Here is a 19745-nt window from a genome sequence, read left to right as displayed (position 1 = left end):
AAAACCTTACAGCATCTTGAACTGGGGAGAGGAATTGTAAGTCGGAGACGCGTTTCAAGTTGCTCTCATGGTGTAAAACTTTTCCCCTGCAGGTGTCCTGCCCCCCGATGAGTCGCCGCACGGCCTGGCCGGGGCCGCTCCAGCTGGCGCCGGAGACAAAGCCTCCTCCAGCCATGGCGGCAGCTCCTCAGTTTCCATTCCTTCCATGTCCGCAGTCCCCACCCGCCGTCCACAGTTGGGCTTACGGAGTCAGCAGGACTTCACCACATCCGCCGCGCAGAAAGAAGCCCATAAATGCTTGGGGCAGGCCCGTCTCTTCCCCTGCTTTCTCTCCTGATCCATTTGGCAGGACTCCGGCGGTTATGGCGGGTACGTGGGGCCCACTTCTCTATGGGAGAATCTGGCATCTGCGGAGTCACTTACCCACAGTTTGAAAATATTAAAAGAAAAATCCACGTATGGAGAGAGAGGGAGCCCGAGACCATAGTGTTTGCTGTTAAAATAGGGTTCCATGTTTTTCTGTGTTTGCAGAGGGGCTCGGAACTGATCCGCCATGGATGGGGGGGGCTGCTGTTTTGTGCCTTGCACTGCACTCCCTGGGTGGTGGAGAAACTCCAGTAGCCGAGGAGGGGGCAGTTTCACACTTCTGTGATCTTCTGCCGGGATGTTGAGGAAACGGGGGAAGAACAAGTGGGAAGTGGCCAAAAGGAAACATCACATTTTCTAAAAGTGTCTTTTCTCTGGTTTTAAAAAGTAATAGAGAAGAAGGAGAATTTCTGTCCTTTCAGGGCATGCTTCTGTGAGCAGCAATTCTTCCTGTTTTGCCACTGAAGTGTTTTTGACACAGGGCCTCTTTTTGGACCCCCCTGGAGCTGCAGAACCTAAGAAGAGCCCTGTGCTGGATCAGGCCAGGGGCTCCTCGAGTCCAGCTTCCTGGCTCTCACAGGGGCCCTACTCGAGGCCTCTGGGAGCACACAAGACCACGAGAGACCTGTCTCCTGATCCCCCTCCCCTGCCTCCGGCATTTTGAACCACCCTCAGGAATGGGGGGGGGTTGTTTGCTTGCCATTTTCTGGAGTTATTTGGTGGTTTGAAAGGTTCCGGGTGGTGGATCTTCATTCTGACGAGGTGGTCTGGGGAGTTTGGTTCCCCCCCCCCTCTGTTTTAGAGATCGTATAGTGACAGCCCCTCCATAGAAACAGATTTATGGCTTGAATCACACCTTTGCCGAATCCTTAAAAAAGGAAAGCTTGCCAGGCTCTTTATCAGGCCAAGGTGACATAAAAGGAAGAAGCAGTTCATCCCATAGTCTGTTTAGAAAAAGCGGATTTTGAGGACAGATTTGGAGGGCAAGCGGGTAGGGGTCCCCTTATCCGGGACTGCTCTGCACCTGATTTCTGCCTCTTACAACAATGATTGCCACCACTGATGTGAGATCTCCATCTTTTCATTATTGCACAGTGTATTTGTGTGAGATTGTCAAAAGTGGCAACTCAACGCAAGCCTAAAAGCAGAGATGGGGAAATCAATGAGCTCTTACTGAGACATCTATTGATTTTGGTGCTACAGTATGACCTTAACAGAGAGTGGCATTAAAAAAGACAGAAGGCTTTTGAAATATTGATTTCATTCACAACACTGTGAATTTCGTGGATCGAGAGGACGATCCAAGAGGAATTGCTGTAGAAATGCAGAGCAAGAACTCAGGAAACAAATGCAGGCAGCTAGAATACTTTTGGGCATGGAATGAGAAACAATGTATCGCTTGTTACAGCAGATCATTCGGGAGAAAAATGAATGTGAAAAAGGACTGCGAGAAGGTGTGTGGCCTCAGGTGGAAGAGGAACAGAACGAAGAAGAAGCATTAATTTGTCCCTGTTTAGGCCTCCTCCTGTGTCCTGTGTCCAGTTCGGGACATCGGAGTGCAAGAAGGATAGCGGCAAACTAGAACACATTCAGAGGAGAACAAGGAGGAAGATTCGGGGACTGGAAACCAAGCCCCAGGAAAGAACTGGCCATGTTTAGTTTTGAGGAAAGAAGGCTGACGGGAGATTTGTTTGTTTATTTAAAAAGGAACTAAGGCGGCTTACATCATTGAAAGACAATATTTAAAGCTGAAAATAATGAGTATACAAAGGTGTTTTACATCATTAGAATATTTTAAGATAGTATAAAGAGGAAGCTTACATCCTTAAAAGACAATAAAGCTAAAATCGAAAAAAATACAAGTATTAAAAAGGAAAGAAACAGATGCCACTCTGAAAAATAGAAAACACAAAACCCAGTCAAAGCAGTAATTCATAATGGCTGCTTGGGGAAAGAGAGCAATGATGGGCCAGCCTGGCCTCCAGTGGCAGGGAGTTCCAGAGTCTGGGGGTAGCTGCAGAGAAGGCCCTTTCCCGTATCCCTACACCAAATGTGTCTGTGAAGGTGTTGGGATGGAGAGAAAGGCCTCTCCTGATGACCTTAACACTTGAACAGGTTCATAAAGACATGGTCTTTGATAGCGCTCATCAAATACTTGAAAAGCTGTCATCCAGAGGAGGGGCAGGATCTGTTTTCAATCATCCCAGAGTGAAGGAGATGTAAGATTGGGCTCAAACTCTACAGGAAGCCAGATTTAGGCTGAATACCAGGAAAAACTTCTCAACTGTTAGAGCAGTACGACAAAGGAACCCATCATCTCAAGGGGAGATGGTGAGTGCTCCAGCACTGGAGGCCTTCAAGAGAAAACTGGACAACCAGATCTGCCTTAAATTGGATTCCTTCGATGAGCGGGAGGACTTGATGGCCTTATTGGAGGTTGGACTTCATGGCCCTCCAATTCAATTATTCTGCGATTGTATAATTAAACTGTTAACCTACCATCACTGTGTAAATTGTACCCGTTACAGTTGCTGCTATATTTTAGCTTTATATATGTTGCATGTTGAGCAGTTCTGCAAATTAAAAAAATGATAATAAATTATTATGACAAATAATAATGTTCTCCTGCTGCTTTTATTCAGACCTTGTTTTTCTGTAATATGGTGACTGAAGGACTAGTGGGTGTCCATGTGAGGTGTTGCCTTAGGCCCTTGACACGCAGAAAAGCATGCAACATGAACTAGTAATAAAAGAGCAGAGTCCTGCTCAGTGTATGTGTTAATTTGCTGTGTGTGATTTTCTGGCCGCCTTGTTTTTCTTGCAGGCAATGGAGCGACTACAGGTCCTCTGACCTACGTTCCCCAGGAAGATACACTTCTCAAGGAGAGGGTGAGCTGCCTTCGTGCACTATCTCTGATGTTGGTTGGTTTCAAGTACCCAGAACTCCATTTTCCATTTAATAAAAAAGGTCCAGGCAGGTTGTGGCTCAGAAAGTAGAGGGACTAGAGTATTGATTGAGGGCTTGGGAGACCAGGTTTCACATCCCTGCTTGGCCACAAAGTTCACCGGGAGGTCCCGGGCCAGGCACGTCTTCCATGCTGATTCCCCTTGCTGTAGTGGGGTGTGATGAAGACAAAGCGGAGGGAAGGTGAGCTGCGGGCAGTGCCTCAAGCGCATAGTAGGAAAGGGTTGCTGTATCACCAACAACATGAGCAGAAGAAGGCCCACAGGCTGTGGGATGCCTGGATGAAAAGTGGCAGCGTCACTGATCTCCCAGACCCAGGCCGGGCATTCGTATTGGTTGCTGCCGGTGTAGAATGTGCAGGCTGAGCCACAAACTCAGGAGGGCTGCCGCCTTTCCCAAGGCACTTGTCATCTATAATTCAGAATGAAAGGGAGATCGCGGAAGGGAAAAGCAGAAAGTGTTTTTTTAAAAAACCACAAACTTCTTCACCCTTGGTAATTAAAACTGCGTTATTGCCTGGTTTGTTATTGTTACCCTGTTTCGTCAAGTTGCCTCCGACCCATGGAGCCACCTCCAACATGTCCTGCCCTCCAACAGCCCTGCTCAGCTCTTGCACAGACTCAAGCCTGTGGCTTCCTTTAGGGAGTCTGTCCATCTCGTATTGGGTCTTCCTCTTTTCCTGTTGCCTTCCACCTTTCCTGGCAGAATCTCCATTGGCTGGTTTAGGGCGTGTAAAGACAAACCAACCCATGCAAATATGTCATTTGGTCACATATATGTATTAATAATAATTGGAAAAAGACATTTGCAGGGTTTAAAAAAAAAGTAATTCACAGTTTGTTTTCTTGAGAAAACAGGAAAAAGGGGATTGTTTTCATGCTAGGTCACAGGTAGCTGCTTATTTCTGCACAGGATGAAATGATTTTGAAAATGGGGAATGAAATCAGTCGCCTCTCCGGCTTGGAGAGTGAGTGCAATCGCAAAGATGCAGTGATTGCCGATCTTCAGAAGGAGGTTGCATCGCTGACGGAGAAGCTGGCGGCCGCCCTTTCCCCCACAGAGTCCGACTTTCGTCAGAGGTTGGTGGGTCTCGACCAGGACGTTGCTGCCAAGACAGAAGAGGTTAAAGCTTTGAAAGAGGAGGTAGGGACCGCTAGAGGGCATGGGGAGCCTTGAGGCTCAGAAACGCACAATGCCCATCCCACGAGGAACCATCGAGGTTTCAAATGAGCCCTCCCTGGCCGTCCCAGAGCTTTTTGTGTCAAAGCATATGAATTCCTGCTGAGCTTGCCACGTTGGATGATCAAAGTCAAACGATGGTTGGCTGTCCGGTCCATAAGACCATTCTTCGGTCTGTGCCATGGAGTCGATTCAGACTGACAGAAACCCTTCTCAGGGTTTTGTTGTTATAAAGTACTCAAAATGGCTTGCCAGTCCTTCCTTCTGAGAATGCTCTGGGGCCATGTTGGCTGCTCCAGGCGACCGGGGCTGTCTCTTTCCCTACTAGGCACGCGGGATATCCAACTCCCAAAACTCTTGACTCCATAAACTATCCTGCTAGTCAAATAACAACCTAGCAAGCTGCATTTACGCGGTGGTCTAGCTTGCTGGAGATGTAGACCCTTTATAAGCAAAGGAGGAAATGGAACAGCGAGCCGCAGCCCTGCTTGGGATGTCTCTCTCCTCTGTCCCTTCTCCTTTGGAGTTACTGGTTTGTTTCATAGTTTTCCCAGTTTGGATTTAACACCGAGTGGTCTTTCATGTTTCAGGAAGTCAAGGAAAGACCTAATACATGTGAGTTCAGGAGGACCGTTTGCGTATGGCTGTTGCGTCTGAATAATTGGCTTTGGGTGGTGGTGGTCTTTTCACATGCAAGACTTCAAACTATTCTTGTTTCAGTCTGTCTGATGGGGAGGTGAAAAAGTCCAGCATTTTCTGTGCAGGCAACGGAAAAGCATTGCTTAATCCAAGTCAGTATCAATCAGCTGCTTTTCTCTTTTGCTTCTGTGTTTGTGAATCAGATCAGCAACTTGCAGAAAAATACGAGTGAAGTGTTATACCATTCCCTTTCTGAACGAGATTTACAAATTGCACACTGGAAGCAAGAAACTGAGACTCTGAAGAAGAATTACTCTCTTACAATTGGTAATTTCTCTCTCCCCCCCCCATAAAGCAAAAGTAAAAGCTCTTCTTCTGAATAGCTTGCTAGTTCTTTATACAGTTTTTTCTTCCTTCTTTCATATCAGAGTATTGCACAATTTAAAATTATGGACATACGTGAAGCAAAGGTAAAATTAAAAACGAATAAAAAATTTAAGAGAATTATATTATTTTTAACTAGAAGTGACGTATTTCAATAGGGTGATCTCAGCCATTTGCTAGATTTTTTTGTACGCATCATGGTGGGGCCTATATTGCATGAACGTAAGTATTGCATGGATTGAATTTCTCCACAATCACAGAACATTTGTTCTGTATCCCTTTTGTTTGTTGATTCTTTGATCTTCCTACTTTGCTTTGAAATCTATTAAGTGACTTCCAAATGGTCCAGCTTCAGCCTTGTCTTGGTGGGAGACACTATTGGAGTTCATCCGTTTGGCAAAGTGTGTTGTTTTCATTCTCTGTAGGTTTAGCCTAGTTTCTTCTTGTTTGATATTTGGAATGGGGCAGGTGTGCAGAAAACATTTTCTCAATTTTAGCTGTTATCTTGGGAATTGTTGTCCATCAAGTGGATGGGTTTGGTGCTGGATTACCTTATTTCTGGAGGGGCAAGGGCAGCCAAATAATAGAGTTTTTCTGGAGGTGGGTTTCAGGCAGCCAGTAATAACTCTGCATGATTAATTAAGAGCTACGTTTACTTGTTTGGCATGTGCTGATTCCTACCGAACGGCACTGGCATATTCTGCTTTGGAGTCATAGGTCTGGGATAAAGCTGTTGTTCTTACTGTTTGTGATTGTGCACCCCAGTCTGACCCAGCCAGTTTCCTATATACAGTGGTGCCTCACTTAGCGACGTTAATCCGTGCAGAAAAAAATGTCTCTAAGCGATTTCATCGCTAAGCGAGTTTTAAAAGCCCATAGAAACGCATTAAAACGTGTTTAATGCATTCCTATGGGCTTAAAAACTCACCTTATGCGAAAACCCTCCATAGGGGTGGCCATTTTCAGTGCCTCTAAAGTAAGGCAACACAGCGGGTGGCCATTTTGGAACCGCCGACCAGCTGTGCGAAAATGGGGCCTTTGGGAGGATCGCGGGGGAGATCTCCCCTGCGGTCCTCCCAAAGGCCCCACCGATCAGCTGGGGGAAATGGGGCCTTCGGGAGGACCGCGGGGGAGAGCTCCAGCTGATCGGCGGGGCTTCAGGATGACGGGGGGAGAAAGCCCTCCCCCCCCATCATCTCGAAGCCCACGTTTTTCCCCCAGTTGATCGGCGGGGCTTTGGGATGATGGGGGGAAGCCCTTCCCCGCGATCATCCTGAAGCCACGCCGATCAGCTGTGCGAAAATGGGGTGTTTGCGATGATCGCTTCCCGCGATCATCGTAAAGCGATTTTTCCCCATAGGCAACATCGCAATGCGATCGCAAAATCTTCATCGCTATGCGGATTTGTCGTTAAATGGGGTGCCCGTTAAGCGAGGCACCACTGTATGTATGTATGTGCGTGCGTGCGTGCGTGCGTGCGTGCGTGCGTGCGTGCATGCATGTAAGGTTTACAATATAAAACAATAAACAATAAAGAAAATGTCAAGCCTATGCAATAAACCAAAATATCAGTATTAATATAAAAATGTTAGCATAATAGAACATAATAATAATGATAAAACATTTGGATATTTAAAACACTTTAAATGGCAGCATTGTGATCTTAATGGCTAATTGTTCCACTGGATTCCATAGATGAAACGGGATAAAAGGCCTGTTGAAATAGCCAGGTGCTTAAAAGCTGCTTAAAAATTACCAGCGAAGGGGTCAGGCGTGACCAGACGGAGGGTGTGGATTCCAAAGGTGCAGGGTGACTGCTGAGAGAGCTCGGTTCCTAGTTTTCTGCCTCTCATCCTCTCTCAGGGTCAGCCTCCTCAGATGTCCAGCCTGGGACAAGTAAGTAAGATGGGCAGTTCTCATTGGAAGACGATGTTCTGTCAGGTCCCGAGTTCCCAAACCATTTAGGGCTTTGCGTGTTAGAACCATCACCTTGAAGCTGGCATGGAAATGGACAGGTAGCCAGTGCAAGGCGGCCAGAATTGGAGGGATATGTTGGTAGTTTTGGTTTCAACTGGTTGTTGTTTGTATAACAGAAGGGGAGATCTTATAATGCAGAGGTTAGCTGGTGCTCGATGTCCCCAAAGGTTCCCCCCCCGACTGTCAAAGCAAGATCATCAGCATAGATGAAACTCCCAGAGTACGGGAATATTGGCTAACGTTTGTGTAAATGCTAAAAACTAATTTTGCTTGAATGCTACTCTGTGGAAGAAGGTTCCTTTGATTTCTCCAGTGACAGTGCCTCCCTTGAAATTCAACAAAGAATCTTCAGTTTTGAAGTAGAAGGGGGGGCACCTATTTCTGTGACCCTGTGATCTTTAGTAAGGAAATAAGAGCTTTTTGAGCAGCAGTTGATGGTGGACAGTATCGTGTGCCACTGTAAAAGTCAACAAATGCTGCTCTAGTTATTTTATGTGTTTAAAAACCATCTTCTATTTGTTGGGTTACATTTAAGATTTGAGCCGTACATGTTCTTGCTAGTCCTAAAGCCTGCCTGGTCTGGAATTAGAAGAGGGTTCTGTTTTAGAGGCTGGACGGTTTAATAGCATTCATTCAAACACTTTGTATAAGTGGCATCGTAGAGAGATGGGCCTGTAGCTTTTGAAGCCTCCGATTCTTTGCCTGGTCTCACTGTGGCGACTGCTTTCGTCTTTTGCCATATTTTTACAATTTGTTTGCTTGTCCAGCAGCTATTAAAGAGTCAAAGGAGCCATTCCTTTGGGTTTCGCCCAAAATGTTTAATTTGCTCGATTTGGATATCATTGTGACCCGCCACGTTGTCATTCCTATATCTTCTCATGACTACCTGTAGTTCCAGAAGCATTGCACTGTGACCTTGATAACAAGTTTTTACAGTTAGTTCACATTTGGCCAGTGGATTGTGCATTCACTTACGAATTTATATGTTTCACCTCCTGCTTTTTTTTTGTGGGAGGGGAGCCGAGAGGCTTTTTAGATGCATCCAAGCTAGCAGTTTCCCATCCCGCCTCCAACCTGCTGTGTGACATGCATGGCAAAGGACAGGAGGACTGTGCTCAGGCCCTTGAATTGGTTTGGAGGCAGATAACAGGGCATTGGAATGGATCCCAATCTGATCAGAAATGATTTGTGTCCTGCATCTGAACCAGTTTGTAGATTTGGATCACTGGCCTTCCGTTGCCTTACAGTGGAGAGCCAAAACTGTGAAAAATTCTTGTGCTTTTGGACATAAAATTTGGAGATAGGATTCCCACCCCCCGCTAGAGCCTCATCTGATTCAATTTCTGCCGTGAATCCAAAACTATCTATACGTTTGGGTGCATTTTGCCCTGGAGCTGAATCTGGTTTTTCTGCTTCAATCAGACCTCCTATGATTAGCCGCATGTTGTGGCAAATGAGTATTTTCACCATTGTCCTTTCTAGTGTGCAGCTCTGTCCATGCTACGCGCATAGCATGAAATGAAGTTCAGTCTGTGGAAGAGGCCATCCAGCCATGTGAATGATTCTCTATGCAACTCAAAGAGTTGTTGTTTAGTCGTTAAGTCGTGTCCGACTCTTCGTGACCCCATGGACCAGAGCATGCCAGGCCCTCCTGTCTTCCACTGTCTCCTGGAGTTGGGTCAAATTCATGTTGGTCGCTTCCATGACACTGTCCAGCCATCTCGTCCTCTGCCGTCCCCTTTTCCTCTTGCCTTCACTCTTTCCCAACATCAGGGTCTGTTCTAGGGAGTCTTCTCTTCTCATGAGATGGCCAAAGCATTGGAGCCTCAGCTTCAGGATCTGTCCTTCCAGTGAGCACTCAGGGTTGATTTCCTTCAAAATGGATAGGTTTGTTCTCCTTGCAGTCCAGGGAACTCTCAAGAGTCTCCTCCAGCACCACAATTCAAAAGCATCAATTCTTCAGCGGTCAGCCTTCTTTATTGTCCAGCTCTCACTTCCATACATTACTACTGTAAAAAACATAGCTTTGACTATGCGGACTTTTGTCGGCAAGGTGATGTCTCTGCTTTTTAAGATGCTGTCAAGGTTTGTCATCGCTTTCCTCCCAAGAAGCAGGCGTCTTTTAATTTCGTGGCTGATCTGCAGTGATCCTGGAGCCCAAGAAAGTGAAATCTGTCGCTGCCTCCATACCTTCCCCTTCTGTTTGCCAGGAGGTGATGGGACCAGTGGCCATGATCTTAGATTTTTTGATGTTGAGCTTCAGACCATGTTTTGTTCTTTCACCCTCATTAAGAGCTTCTTTAATTCCCCCTTACTCTCTGCCATCAGAGTGGTATCATCTGCATATCTGAGGTTGTTGTATTTTGGGGTAGCAACAATCATTGTGACCCCCCTCCCCACAGCCACTATCCCCTCAGAGTCCCCTAAACCAGCGGTCCCCAACCTTTTTAGCCCTGCAGACCAACTGGGGAAGGCAGGGCACCCCCCCCTCCGCTCGTGCACATGCACAAAGACGTGCACTTGTGTTTGTGCACATGCGTGAAGGGCAGCATGGCACTCATGGGCGCGCACGGTCATGCATATGCACAAAGGGTGGCACAGTGCTCATGCATGTGCACGCGCTCACACGCAGGCACAAACAGGCTGTGGGGGGAGTGTGTGCGGGAGTGGGGGGAAGGTCTCTCTCCGCAGCCCAGTCGGGCTCAGGCCATGGATCAGCACCGGGTTGCAGACCGGGGGTTTGGGACCTCTGCCCTAAACACACCAGTGTGAGGTTTTGGCCCAACAAACCTGCATCAGGTGTTATCCTCTCCATGAGGAGCAGGTCTTTTGCAAAGCTAAAGGCTCTCGATTGCCTACTCATGACCAAACCACCTTAAAATACTTTGCCTCTTGGTTCCATCACCCCAGTCACTGATCTCCACTGGAACTGGGAATGTATGTCTCCCCCAACTTCTTTCCTGTTTTAATGGACAAGATGATGACTGTTTTCAGCTCCTTGCGCATTCAAAGATGGTGAATTGGTGTCAGCTTTCTCTGTGTTCACTTCCAACCTTCTTTTCCTTTCCTTTTACAGTAGGACCCCTGTATCCACAGGAAATCCATTCAAAGACCCCCACCAGATGCTGAAAATTGTGGATAATATGGCCCCTCTAGTGGCCAGTTCTGGTAACTTCATTGTTAGAAATATATACAGTATTTATGGGATTTTCCTTTTAATATTTTAAATATCTTCAGACTGTGGATAAGTGAATCAGTGGATATTGATCCTGCAGATAAAGGGGTCCCACTGTACAATAAGCATGAGGGTTCACATTGAACTGTGTATTTAAATAAGCATTTTAAAGCATACACAAGTGGAACACTTGTATTCTCTTCCTCTCAGCCTGACCTACCTGTACAGGTCATTGTGATCATGCAGAAAGGACAAGCAGAGTGGCATATACCTCACGAGGAATAGGTTCCTCTCCAACCAATAACCACAAACCTATATTTAACGCCTATGCAAACACATGGCTGTATTTTGTTTTGCTACATTTCCCCCCTTGTGGACGGCCGGGGTATAAATCAATCAATTAATTAAATAAATAAAAATCCACCACCCCCCCCAAGCTCAGTAGCACTTTTGGTGGACAATACATGGCCCGTATTCCTGATATTCCTCTTTCAGGACCCAGTAGCGTTGAAAGTTATTCAGAGACGCGAGGATGGATCCCCCAGTCCAGACGGAGTATTTCCGGAGCGGCATGGTGGTGACGTTCACTTTTGTGTTGGTGGGCACACCAGCCAAGAGGTCGTGGGTGAGCCTCTCCTTGAACCCTTTGAACCGAGATGAGCCTCCGCAGAGAAGGATGTTTTCATACATCTCTTTCTGACAGATTTCTGGCACCTCCTGCAAGCTTTTTAGGGCCAGGCCGGGGACTCCGGGGACAGAAAGCCCTGGCATCTGCGGAGGATGGAATAACATTTCCGGGCACTGGAATCTCTCTTTTCCCAACCGAATGGTCTGGCCGTCCGGCAACTGGTAGTCCACCATGTATTCTTCCTCGGGACGGTTCCACTCCGCCTCGAAATCAAGGGCCACGTAGCAGCACTTCTTCTTGAGGTCATTCACGACGGCAAGCGTTCGCTCATGAAAGCAGTGGCCCCTTTTGCACAGGAGGTCCATCAAGAAGGACGTGATGTTGGCCCCGGCAAGGTTCATCCACTCAACGGCGTGGGGCAAATTGTATCCTTGGTGGATTGGGACAGTGTATGTCGTAGCGTAGCCTGTGTCGATCACCAGCCCGCTGATTTTGCCATGGGCATAGAGGGACAGGATGGACTCAGAAGCCACGAACATCCTCGGAGAGTTGAGGGACTCAAAGACCACCTCCACCAGCTTCTCCCGGTTGGTCATTGGGCAGAGGGGAGGGTCGGACAGGAGCAGGGCATGTTCTTCCGGGGCGGCCTTGAGGTTGTGGTAGAAGAGATGCCTCCACAAATCTTCCACAGCTTCCCAGTCCATGATGACGCCATTTCTTAGAGGCGAAATGATGTGTAATTCGCCCTCCAACCTGGCGTGCTCCCCGACAAAGGTATCTGCTCTCATGCCCATGGACTTCATTGTGGGGTACCCAACCATCGTCTTAAGGAGCGCCTGAGGGGTCTCTACCCCTGCAAACCCGGCTTTACAGGTCCCGGTCCCAGTATCTATCACCACGGCTCCTGTTGTAATGTCCTTTTGGGCTCTTTCCAGAGTCCTAGACATCCTCAGTCCTTCCCTCCAGTTCTCCATCTGCAAACTCAACCCCTGAGTGACAAAGTTTCAAAGGATTTTCTCTCTGTTGTCACAAAGCAGAATTATGATGCTCCGTCATCATCTCACGTGACCTCACCTGGTTTGAAGCCCTTCTCACCTTGGGAGATGAAGGTGGGCCAGCAAGTCCCAACTTTTGCCTCTCCTGGTGGAAAGCTGAACCACGCTTCCCAAGAGGCGACAAGTGGTTCCCTGGAATCCTGGAATCTTGTGGGCGAACGGAATTCCTTGAATCTTCTAGACTGATTCAGATGATTCCAGAACTTAAGGCCTTCGACAACTGACTGTATGATGCAGTAGCAAAATAATAGAGGGGAACTAGTCCCGCATGGGATTTGGAGATTATACTGCTTTTAATGGTGCATAGCAGAGTTGCATTGAAAGACGCGACTTTAGATCCTGGACCAAAAATTCTGGCTTCATTGATTTTTTTTTCCCTCATTGCTATTTGCATTTATTGATTGATTTGTAAGAAATCTGGCCCATTCTTAAATACATGTTTTTTTAAAAAAAATAAATAAAAATAATCCCTGATGTATTATTCCGGAAATCTGGTTTCTGTCCCATCTCTTGGTCACAACAGAAGGGAAGGAAGGCATGCTGGAGTGCAGGAAAATCATTATTTATAAACGACAGGCACCCCTGCTTTAAAACCAATTCCCCAAATCCAGAATTAACACCGGTGGGAAGCCATAAAAATATCTGACAGCATTATTGGTAAACTTCACATGTGACTAGTATGGATTGGTTTATTTTACTTTTTGTTGTTGTTTAGTCGTTAAGTCATGTCCGACTCTTCGTGACCCCATGGACCAGAGCATGGCAGGCCCTCCTGTCTTCCACTGCCTCCCGGAGTTGGATCAAATTCTTGTTGGTAGCTTCAATAACATTATCTATCCATCTCGTCCTCTGTCGTCCCCTTCTCCTCTTGCCTTCACATTTTCCCAACATCAGGGTCTTTTCCAGGGAGTCTTCTCTTCGCCACGACAAGGCAACAGTCTGTGAAGGGGACTCAAAGACTAGCTTGTTAATTCGTTTCATCCCTCAGTTCTTCCCCTGCCATTGCCCAGTTGAGAGGATGTTCCTTCGCCTGCACTCTGAAGCCTACATTTTGGATATTTGCCACGACAGTGTGCCCCTCAGTTGCGTTCTTTTGTTACACTTCTGCCTCTCGCTGTCCATTTGATCTATTTTTGCTCCCATTGCATCCTATTAGAAAACTCAAAAAACTCTACTTCTCTGCTACTCTGTAAGTGTTTGTGTTGGCCCCCCAACAGGTTTCGAAGAGCATTGTTCCTTGCAGAGACCATTTGGGTTGTACTTCGGCATGTTTTTTTAATAGGCCAGCATGTGATCAAAAGTGACACCTTGGTACTTTGGGCCAAAACAAGGTTCTAGTTCAGTGGTTCCTCACTTTGGGTTAACCAGGTGTTCTTGGACTGCAGCTCCCAGAAGCTTTCACCACGGACGCTGTTGCCTGGGGTTTCTGGGAGTTGCAGTCCAAGAACATCTGGGTTACCCAAGGTGGGGGGAAAAACGCTGATAGAGCTGGACACCCTTCCAAGTAATCTGAAGCATACAAGATGCCTGCGTGTTTCTCAAATGGCAAGCACATGCTTGAATCTGAGGAAGGTTTGTGTTGATTTATATCACAGTATGCACCACGTTCTTCTAATGCATCTGTTAAAGGAGGTTCTACCATCTGAGCGCTGTCTGACTGAGCAGCACGCATGAGAGTGTCAGCATCAATAAAACTTTTGGTGCCTTGAGGAAGCGACTGATTGTTGGTAGACATACATGTGAAATAAAACAGGAGCCGGTCGACTGCCCTGGAGTAGACCTTTCTTTTCAGTCTTCCATCGACTTTGTCCTTCAGAGTTAAAGAAGAATCTGCAATTTTGAAAAAGGGTTGCTATTATCAGTTAGTTTGGGTTTGTTTTTTTTAATCCTTGGTTCTGAAGAACTTTTTCCTTGATTTTAGTCTGGGAGGAGCAGAATGGCAGCCAAAGTGTAGAAGTGTCGTCGCAGTGGAAGCTCAAAATCTTTCACTCTTGGTTACAACCTCTCTTTGTATCTCACCAGGTGCCATACCTGCTTGTTAGCTGGTTTTATCAAGGGGGGGGGGTGGCCTCCAGCATCCGGTAAAGTTTCTACAACTTTCCAGGCCATGTCTGCCTATTTTTGCATGTGCTGAACTACGCTCACAAAAACCACACTGAAGTTGTGGCCTCCCAAAGGGTCTCTGCCATGATCCACCTTCCTCAAGCTGTGCAAACTCCAGGCCATTGGCTTGCTTTATGGAATCCACCCAGCCTTAAGATCAGCCCTCTTCTCCTTCTCCTCTATTCCCCCCCCCCCCCCGGTATTACTGTCACTTCCAGTGGGTTTTCTCTTTTCACGATAGCTGCAATTAAGTCATTTTTAGCTTTTAGTGAGAGTTCAGACTTAATTTGATCTAGCCTCCTCTTATTTTTACTTTCCTTCATTCGTGTCGAAAGTAAAGTCTTCGTTCTACAGATCTCACGAAGTGACATGGCCTTCCTTTGGCACGATTTCTTGTCAACCCCTGGACAAACCGTGGGAGGAATTAGATGGCGTATCAAGAACATTTACACTAAGAGAACATGGTCTTTCAGAATGTCTGATTTGTCTTTTGTTTCACGTCTTTAACTATGCTGTGGGGAAGAAGGTCTCTGTTGGCAAGATTGATCAGAGCCTGTTAGGGGAAGTCTCCCACCCATCTAAGCCTCAAAATGTGATGGTTCTTTCTGCTGGAACTACTGCTACCCAGCAGATATTTGAAAACTAGCATCGAGGTCTTGATCTTCTCTCTCAGCCTTTGCATATTCCTGTAGCATTGGTTTATATGTTTCGGTGGAATTCCTACAGCCTGGGATTAGCCACCAAAAAGTTCCTCTCTCAAGTCCTCATCAAATGTGCCTTTGAGTCCACCAGGATTCCCAAAGGTCTCCAGTGGAGAGAGGAGTAGCCTAAATCTTATATATTCTCAAGAACCCTGAGAACTCCTACTGGGAGCAAAGCCGGCAGGTAAACAGACCAACTCTGGATCTTCCTGTACGCGTAAAGTTATTTTAAGCCTTCCATCATGAAAAAGAAGATCCTGCCCACTCAAACTGCCCATAGTTCAGTTTTTAAAGTGTTGCTCTAAATGTTGTCCGTTTTGTCCTGCAGGGCTTGTAACCAGTTTGCAAAAAGAAGCGACGGTGAAGGAGCAGAAAATACAGCAGCTGAAAATGGATGCCGAGACGTTCAGGAGGGAAAACCGAGAGAAGGACAACCGGCTTGCCCAGGTTTCTGCCCAGGTGAATCATCCTCTTTTGCAGCCCCCACTTAGATTGAGGAAAGCAATGGGGTGGGGACCCTCTGTGCACCCGCCCCACTTCTGTGGTCCCCTTTGTGTCTATGAGCTGTGGGCATGCCGGGCGCCTTTGTCCTTGTAGGGGTTGTTGGGCGCCCTCTGTACAGCAGTTGCCTTCCCGAGGGAGTCGTGCGGCGTGGCCTCCGACGTCCAGCTTGGACATTGAGCGGCCGGCGGGCGGGTGAGCTCTGTATGGTTGGTGCCACCGAGGACAGGCACGAGCCGCAGACATTTCGTGCTGTGCTTCAAGGATGGCTCTCTGGGACATGTGCGAGATGGTAGTAGAGACTGGCCCACCATGACCCACCACAGCCCCATGGGAGAATGAATGGTTCAGGCTGGGGGGGGGAGCTGACCTCCTCCTGGCCCTGCGCTGCCTCTGCCGCCTGCCCGCTCCCTTCCCGCTGCACCCCCTCCTGCCCCTGCCACCACCTCCACCGCTGCACCTGCCATCGGGCCCACAGCCTCTGATCAGGGACCTGCCTGGCCGCTGGATGGAGAGCACACGTGCAGAGGCAGCAGGTCTGGCTCCCGGAAGGGAAGAGGAGGAGGAGGGCGTGGCTGTGACGAGAGGGTGGGGAGTGGGAAGAGGCTGGGTGGGAATCCTGTCCTGCCGAAGCACAATGGAGCACCAAGGGGAAAAGGGCCCAGGGCTTCGTTTTGCTTTGGCAAAACGGGACCCCCGAACCGGGTCACGAACGGAACCACAAACCGGCCTGGCTTGTTGGTTTTTCTGGTTCACAGTTTGTGCCTGCCTCTAGAATCCAGCGTTGTAGAAGAACCCGTGCCCCCCCCCCACCGCCGGCTGGTGTCACTCCCCGGCTGACGTGCTGCTTGTCTTCTCTGCTCTGGCTGAAAATCTTGCCAAGGGGAGCCACCAGCCCTGCCCTGCGGTGCTCTTCGGGTGTCTCCTCTCGCCTCCTGCCGTTCTCGTTCTTTGTTGATTTTGCTTTCCTTTCTATCGGTCCTTGGCCTTTCTGCCCGTGACTTCAAAGCAAGGAACCTGTCTCACCGTGGCCTTCACCCTGAGTTCTTTCCGTAACCTCCGTCAGGTGGAGTCGATCATTCTAAGGGAGGGAGAGTGATCCGCCCAAGGTCACCTGAGGAATTTCATGGCTCAGCGGGAACAGACATCTCTGTTTCCCAGCCTCCTCTCATCTGGCTTGGGGCTCGGTTCTCTGGCTCCTCCAACCCAGCCAGTTCTAAAGTCCTTCTGTGACTTATTTGGGTGCTTCTCTGCACTTCTGCTGTACCTGAAAATCATGTTTTTTCAGGGCCCGCCTTTCTAAAATGTTAGCAAAGAGAGCCCTCGGTGCCCTGTCATGAATAAAGTCCCCCCTCCACGGTCAACAGCTGAGCGCTTTCTGAACCACTGGCTCCTTGCTTGGGTCATCTGTGGTGCCACCACTCACTCTTTGCTGCTCTGGGACAGGAGGAAGTTTCAAGAAGCGCAAGCCCCAGGTCGTCGTTGTTTAGTCATTTCCGATTCTTTGTGACCCCATGGACCAGAGCACGCCAGGCCATCCTATCTTCCACTGCCTCCCGGAGCTGTGTCAAATTCATTCTGGTAGCTTTGATGACACTATCCAACCATCTCATCATGTGTCATCCCCTTCTCCTCTTGCCTTCACACTTTCCTAACATCAAGGTTTTTTCCAAGGAGTCTTCTCTTCTCATGAGATGGCCAAAGTATTGGAGCCTCAGCTTCAGGATCTGTCCTTCCAGTGAGCACTCAGGGTTGATTTCCTTTAGAATTGATAGATTTGTTCTCCTTGCTGTCCAGGGGACCCCAGCTAGCACAGAGCTTTGTCTTTTTAATGTTGCTTTTTTTAGCTGTCAGTATGCTGAGTTACACAGGCAATCCTCCCAGCCAGGGGGCAGACCCAGCCCTGCTTAGTTAAAGGAACAGGAGGGCTCCAATAGTACAGGAGGATCCCCATATCTGTGGTGGATCGGTTCCAAGCCCCCCCCCCCCACAGGTGTTGAAAAACGTGCAACACTAGTTTGATAGCAAACGCCATACATTGCATGCCTTTACACTTTCTCAACATCAGGGTCTTTTCCAGGGAGTCTTCTCTTCTCATGAGATGGCCAAAGTATTGGAGCCTCAGCTTCAGAATCTGTCCTTCCAGTGAGCACTTGGGGTTGATTTCCTTCAGAATGGATAGGTTTGTTCTCCTTGCAATCCAGGGGACTCTCAAGAGTCTCCTCCAACACCACAATTCAAAAGCATCAATTCTTCTGCAATCAGCCTTCTTTATTGTCCAGCTCTCACTTCCATACATCACTGCAGGAAAAACCATCTATTCACAGATACTAGACCGACCTAAACCACCGTCTCCTGTATATATATGCTGCAGATGTTTGTTTAAAAAAATCCCCTTTGTGTGATGTGGACCTTTAATCAGATCTTCAGATCTAATTATTATGGGTTCAACTGGCACCCGTATTAATACAGTGAACAGCCGTCTTACCTAACTGCATTTTCTTTCATTGCTGTGTGTTGCAGTGTTCTAAAATTAAAGAGGAAACGAAGCGGGAACTCAGAGACAGAGAAGTAAACCCATTGAAGAATGTGAGTTAGCCTTCAGTTAAGCTCACCTAATTAGCATGCACATTCCCAGGTTCTGGAGGAGGGGAGAATTTGTTAGCCATTGAACCCTGTCTTTAATTTTTGTGATATTACCAACGGGACCGGCCACCTTGTGTCTCTTCAGTGTCATCTGGTTTTGCAGTCACAGCAAATCAACAATCCCTTCTTTGGGGATATTCCGTCCCATCCCAGCTGTCGCTGTTCGATTTTCCTTTTTCAGGGCTGCACTTCATGCTTGAACCTCATGGGCTGGCTGGCCTTGCCCTTCTTAGTTTTTACCATATTTTTCACACCATAAGACGCACTTTCCCCCCACAAAACAGGGGGGTGGAAAGTCTGTGCATCTTATGGAGCGAAGAAAACAGATTATATTTTCCTGTTTTATTCTCCTAAAAAATTGGTGCGTCTTATTGAAAGGTGCGGCTTATGGAGCGAAAAATACGGTATATTTCTTTGTGATTCTGCAAATGTTTCTCAGCGGCTCTGTTTTGGTTACGGCCACCAAACTCGGTCACTAGGATAAGAATCCAAACCCAAAACTGATTATCAAAAAAAGGCAATCTGTGTGCCAAGGGACACCTAGAAAAGTAAGAAGATTTCAAAATAGTGGAAATAGAAACCGGCCCCTTGACAGCAACTAATGGCATTAAACGTCCTGAGAAACATGTTTTGTAGAATTTTGTCCCGAATGAGACGGACGCTGTGACTGTTGGCTGCCAGCCTTTCTTAGGGCCCATAACCCAGAGCACCTCTGCTTGTGCTTCTTGGCTACTAACCTTAATTGTTGGTGTAAGGATTTGCACCGTGTTCTACAACTGGTCTCACTTTCCTGGCTCCCTTTGCAGCATATTGCCAGCCTGGAGCTACAAGTGAAGAGATCTGAAGAAGAAATAAAGACCTTCCGGGCAGAGCAGGAAATCTTATCTAATAAGCTTGTTGAAAAAACACAGGTAAATGACACCGTTTGTCTGTGGGTTTTGCCTCTTTTTTAAAATTTAAAGTAGGCAAGATTATGGATATTGGGACGGTTTTCATTCCAGTTGTTCATATTCTTTATTCCAAGCAATAAGCAGTTAAAAGATTTTAAGATAAATAAATGAATGTGTGTACTATGAGTTGGGAGCTGCTGCTGTGGTTGGAAGCGCTGTGCTGTGCTGCTTTTGTGCAACAGTAAAATACCACAAAAACAAGTTACCTTCTGGCTCACCATTAGATGGGAAGATAAATTATATATTAATGGACATGAAGTTGGGACTGTTTGCATCCAGCAAACAGCAAATGTGCCTATAAAGGTGCCTAGCATTTCCAAAACATTATGCTGAGGAGATTCATTAGAAATGATCCTCCCAGAGCTGGGGTAAACTTTTGAGATTGTGTTACAGATGAAGAGAAGGCACTTCCTTGTTTTCTGACTGGCTGGAAGCCAGAACAACTTTCAATGTCTCTTTGATTTTATTGTACCAAT

At 47.3% G+C, this 19745-nt stretch overlaps 2 protein-coding genes across 12 annotated transcripts in view; one reads left to right on the top strand and one right to left on the bottom strand.

Annotated features, from left to right (window-relative positions):
- FHAD1 (forkhead associated phosphopeptide binding domain 1) overlaps window positions 1-19745 on the top strand; it is a 63716-nt gene that overhangs the window by 9076 nt on the left and 34895 nt on the right. For 10 of the 11 annotated variants that reach the window (XM_078378978.1, XM_078378976.1, XM_072977793.2 and 7 more), the window contains 7 exons: window positions 93-369; window positions 3191-3255; window positions 4244-4474; window positions 5353-5476; window positions 15501-15631; window positions 18197-18262; window positions 19126-19230. In XM_078378978.1, coding sequence (XP_078235104.1) covers window positions 93-369; window positions 3191-3255; window positions 4244-4474; window positions 5353-5476; window positions 15501-15631; window positions 18197-18262; window positions 19126-19230 — 999 coding nt within the window. The remainder of the gene's footprint in view (window positions 1-92; window positions 370-3190; window positions 3256-4243; window positions 4475-5352; window positions 5477-15500; window positions 15632-18196; window positions 18263-19125; window positions 19231-19745) is intronic. The other variant, XM_078378975.1, reaches the window with a different exon arrangement.
- On the bottom strand, window positions 10217-14535 carry LOC110072613 (actin-like protein 9). Its single transcript, XM_078378980.1, has one exon. The coding sequence runs from the start codon at window positions 12285-12287 to the stop codon at window positions 11124-11126; it is 1164 nt and encodes a 387-aa protein (XP_078235106.1). The 5' UTR covers window positions 12288-14535; the 3' UTR covers window positions 10217-11123.

The sequence above is a fragment of the Pogona vitticeps genome, chromosome 7, assembly GCF_051106095.1.
Source record: "Pogona vitticeps strain Pit_001003342236 chromosome 7, PviZW2.1, whole genome shotgun sequence".
In the NCBI taxonomy this organism is placed as follows: domain Eukaryota; kingdom Metazoa; phylum Chordata; class Lepidosauria; order Squamata; family Agamidae; genus Pogona; species Pogona vitticeps.
The sequence above is the reverse complement of the archived record's forward strand: the minus strand, read 5'-3'. Positions and strand labels throughout refer to the sequence as shown.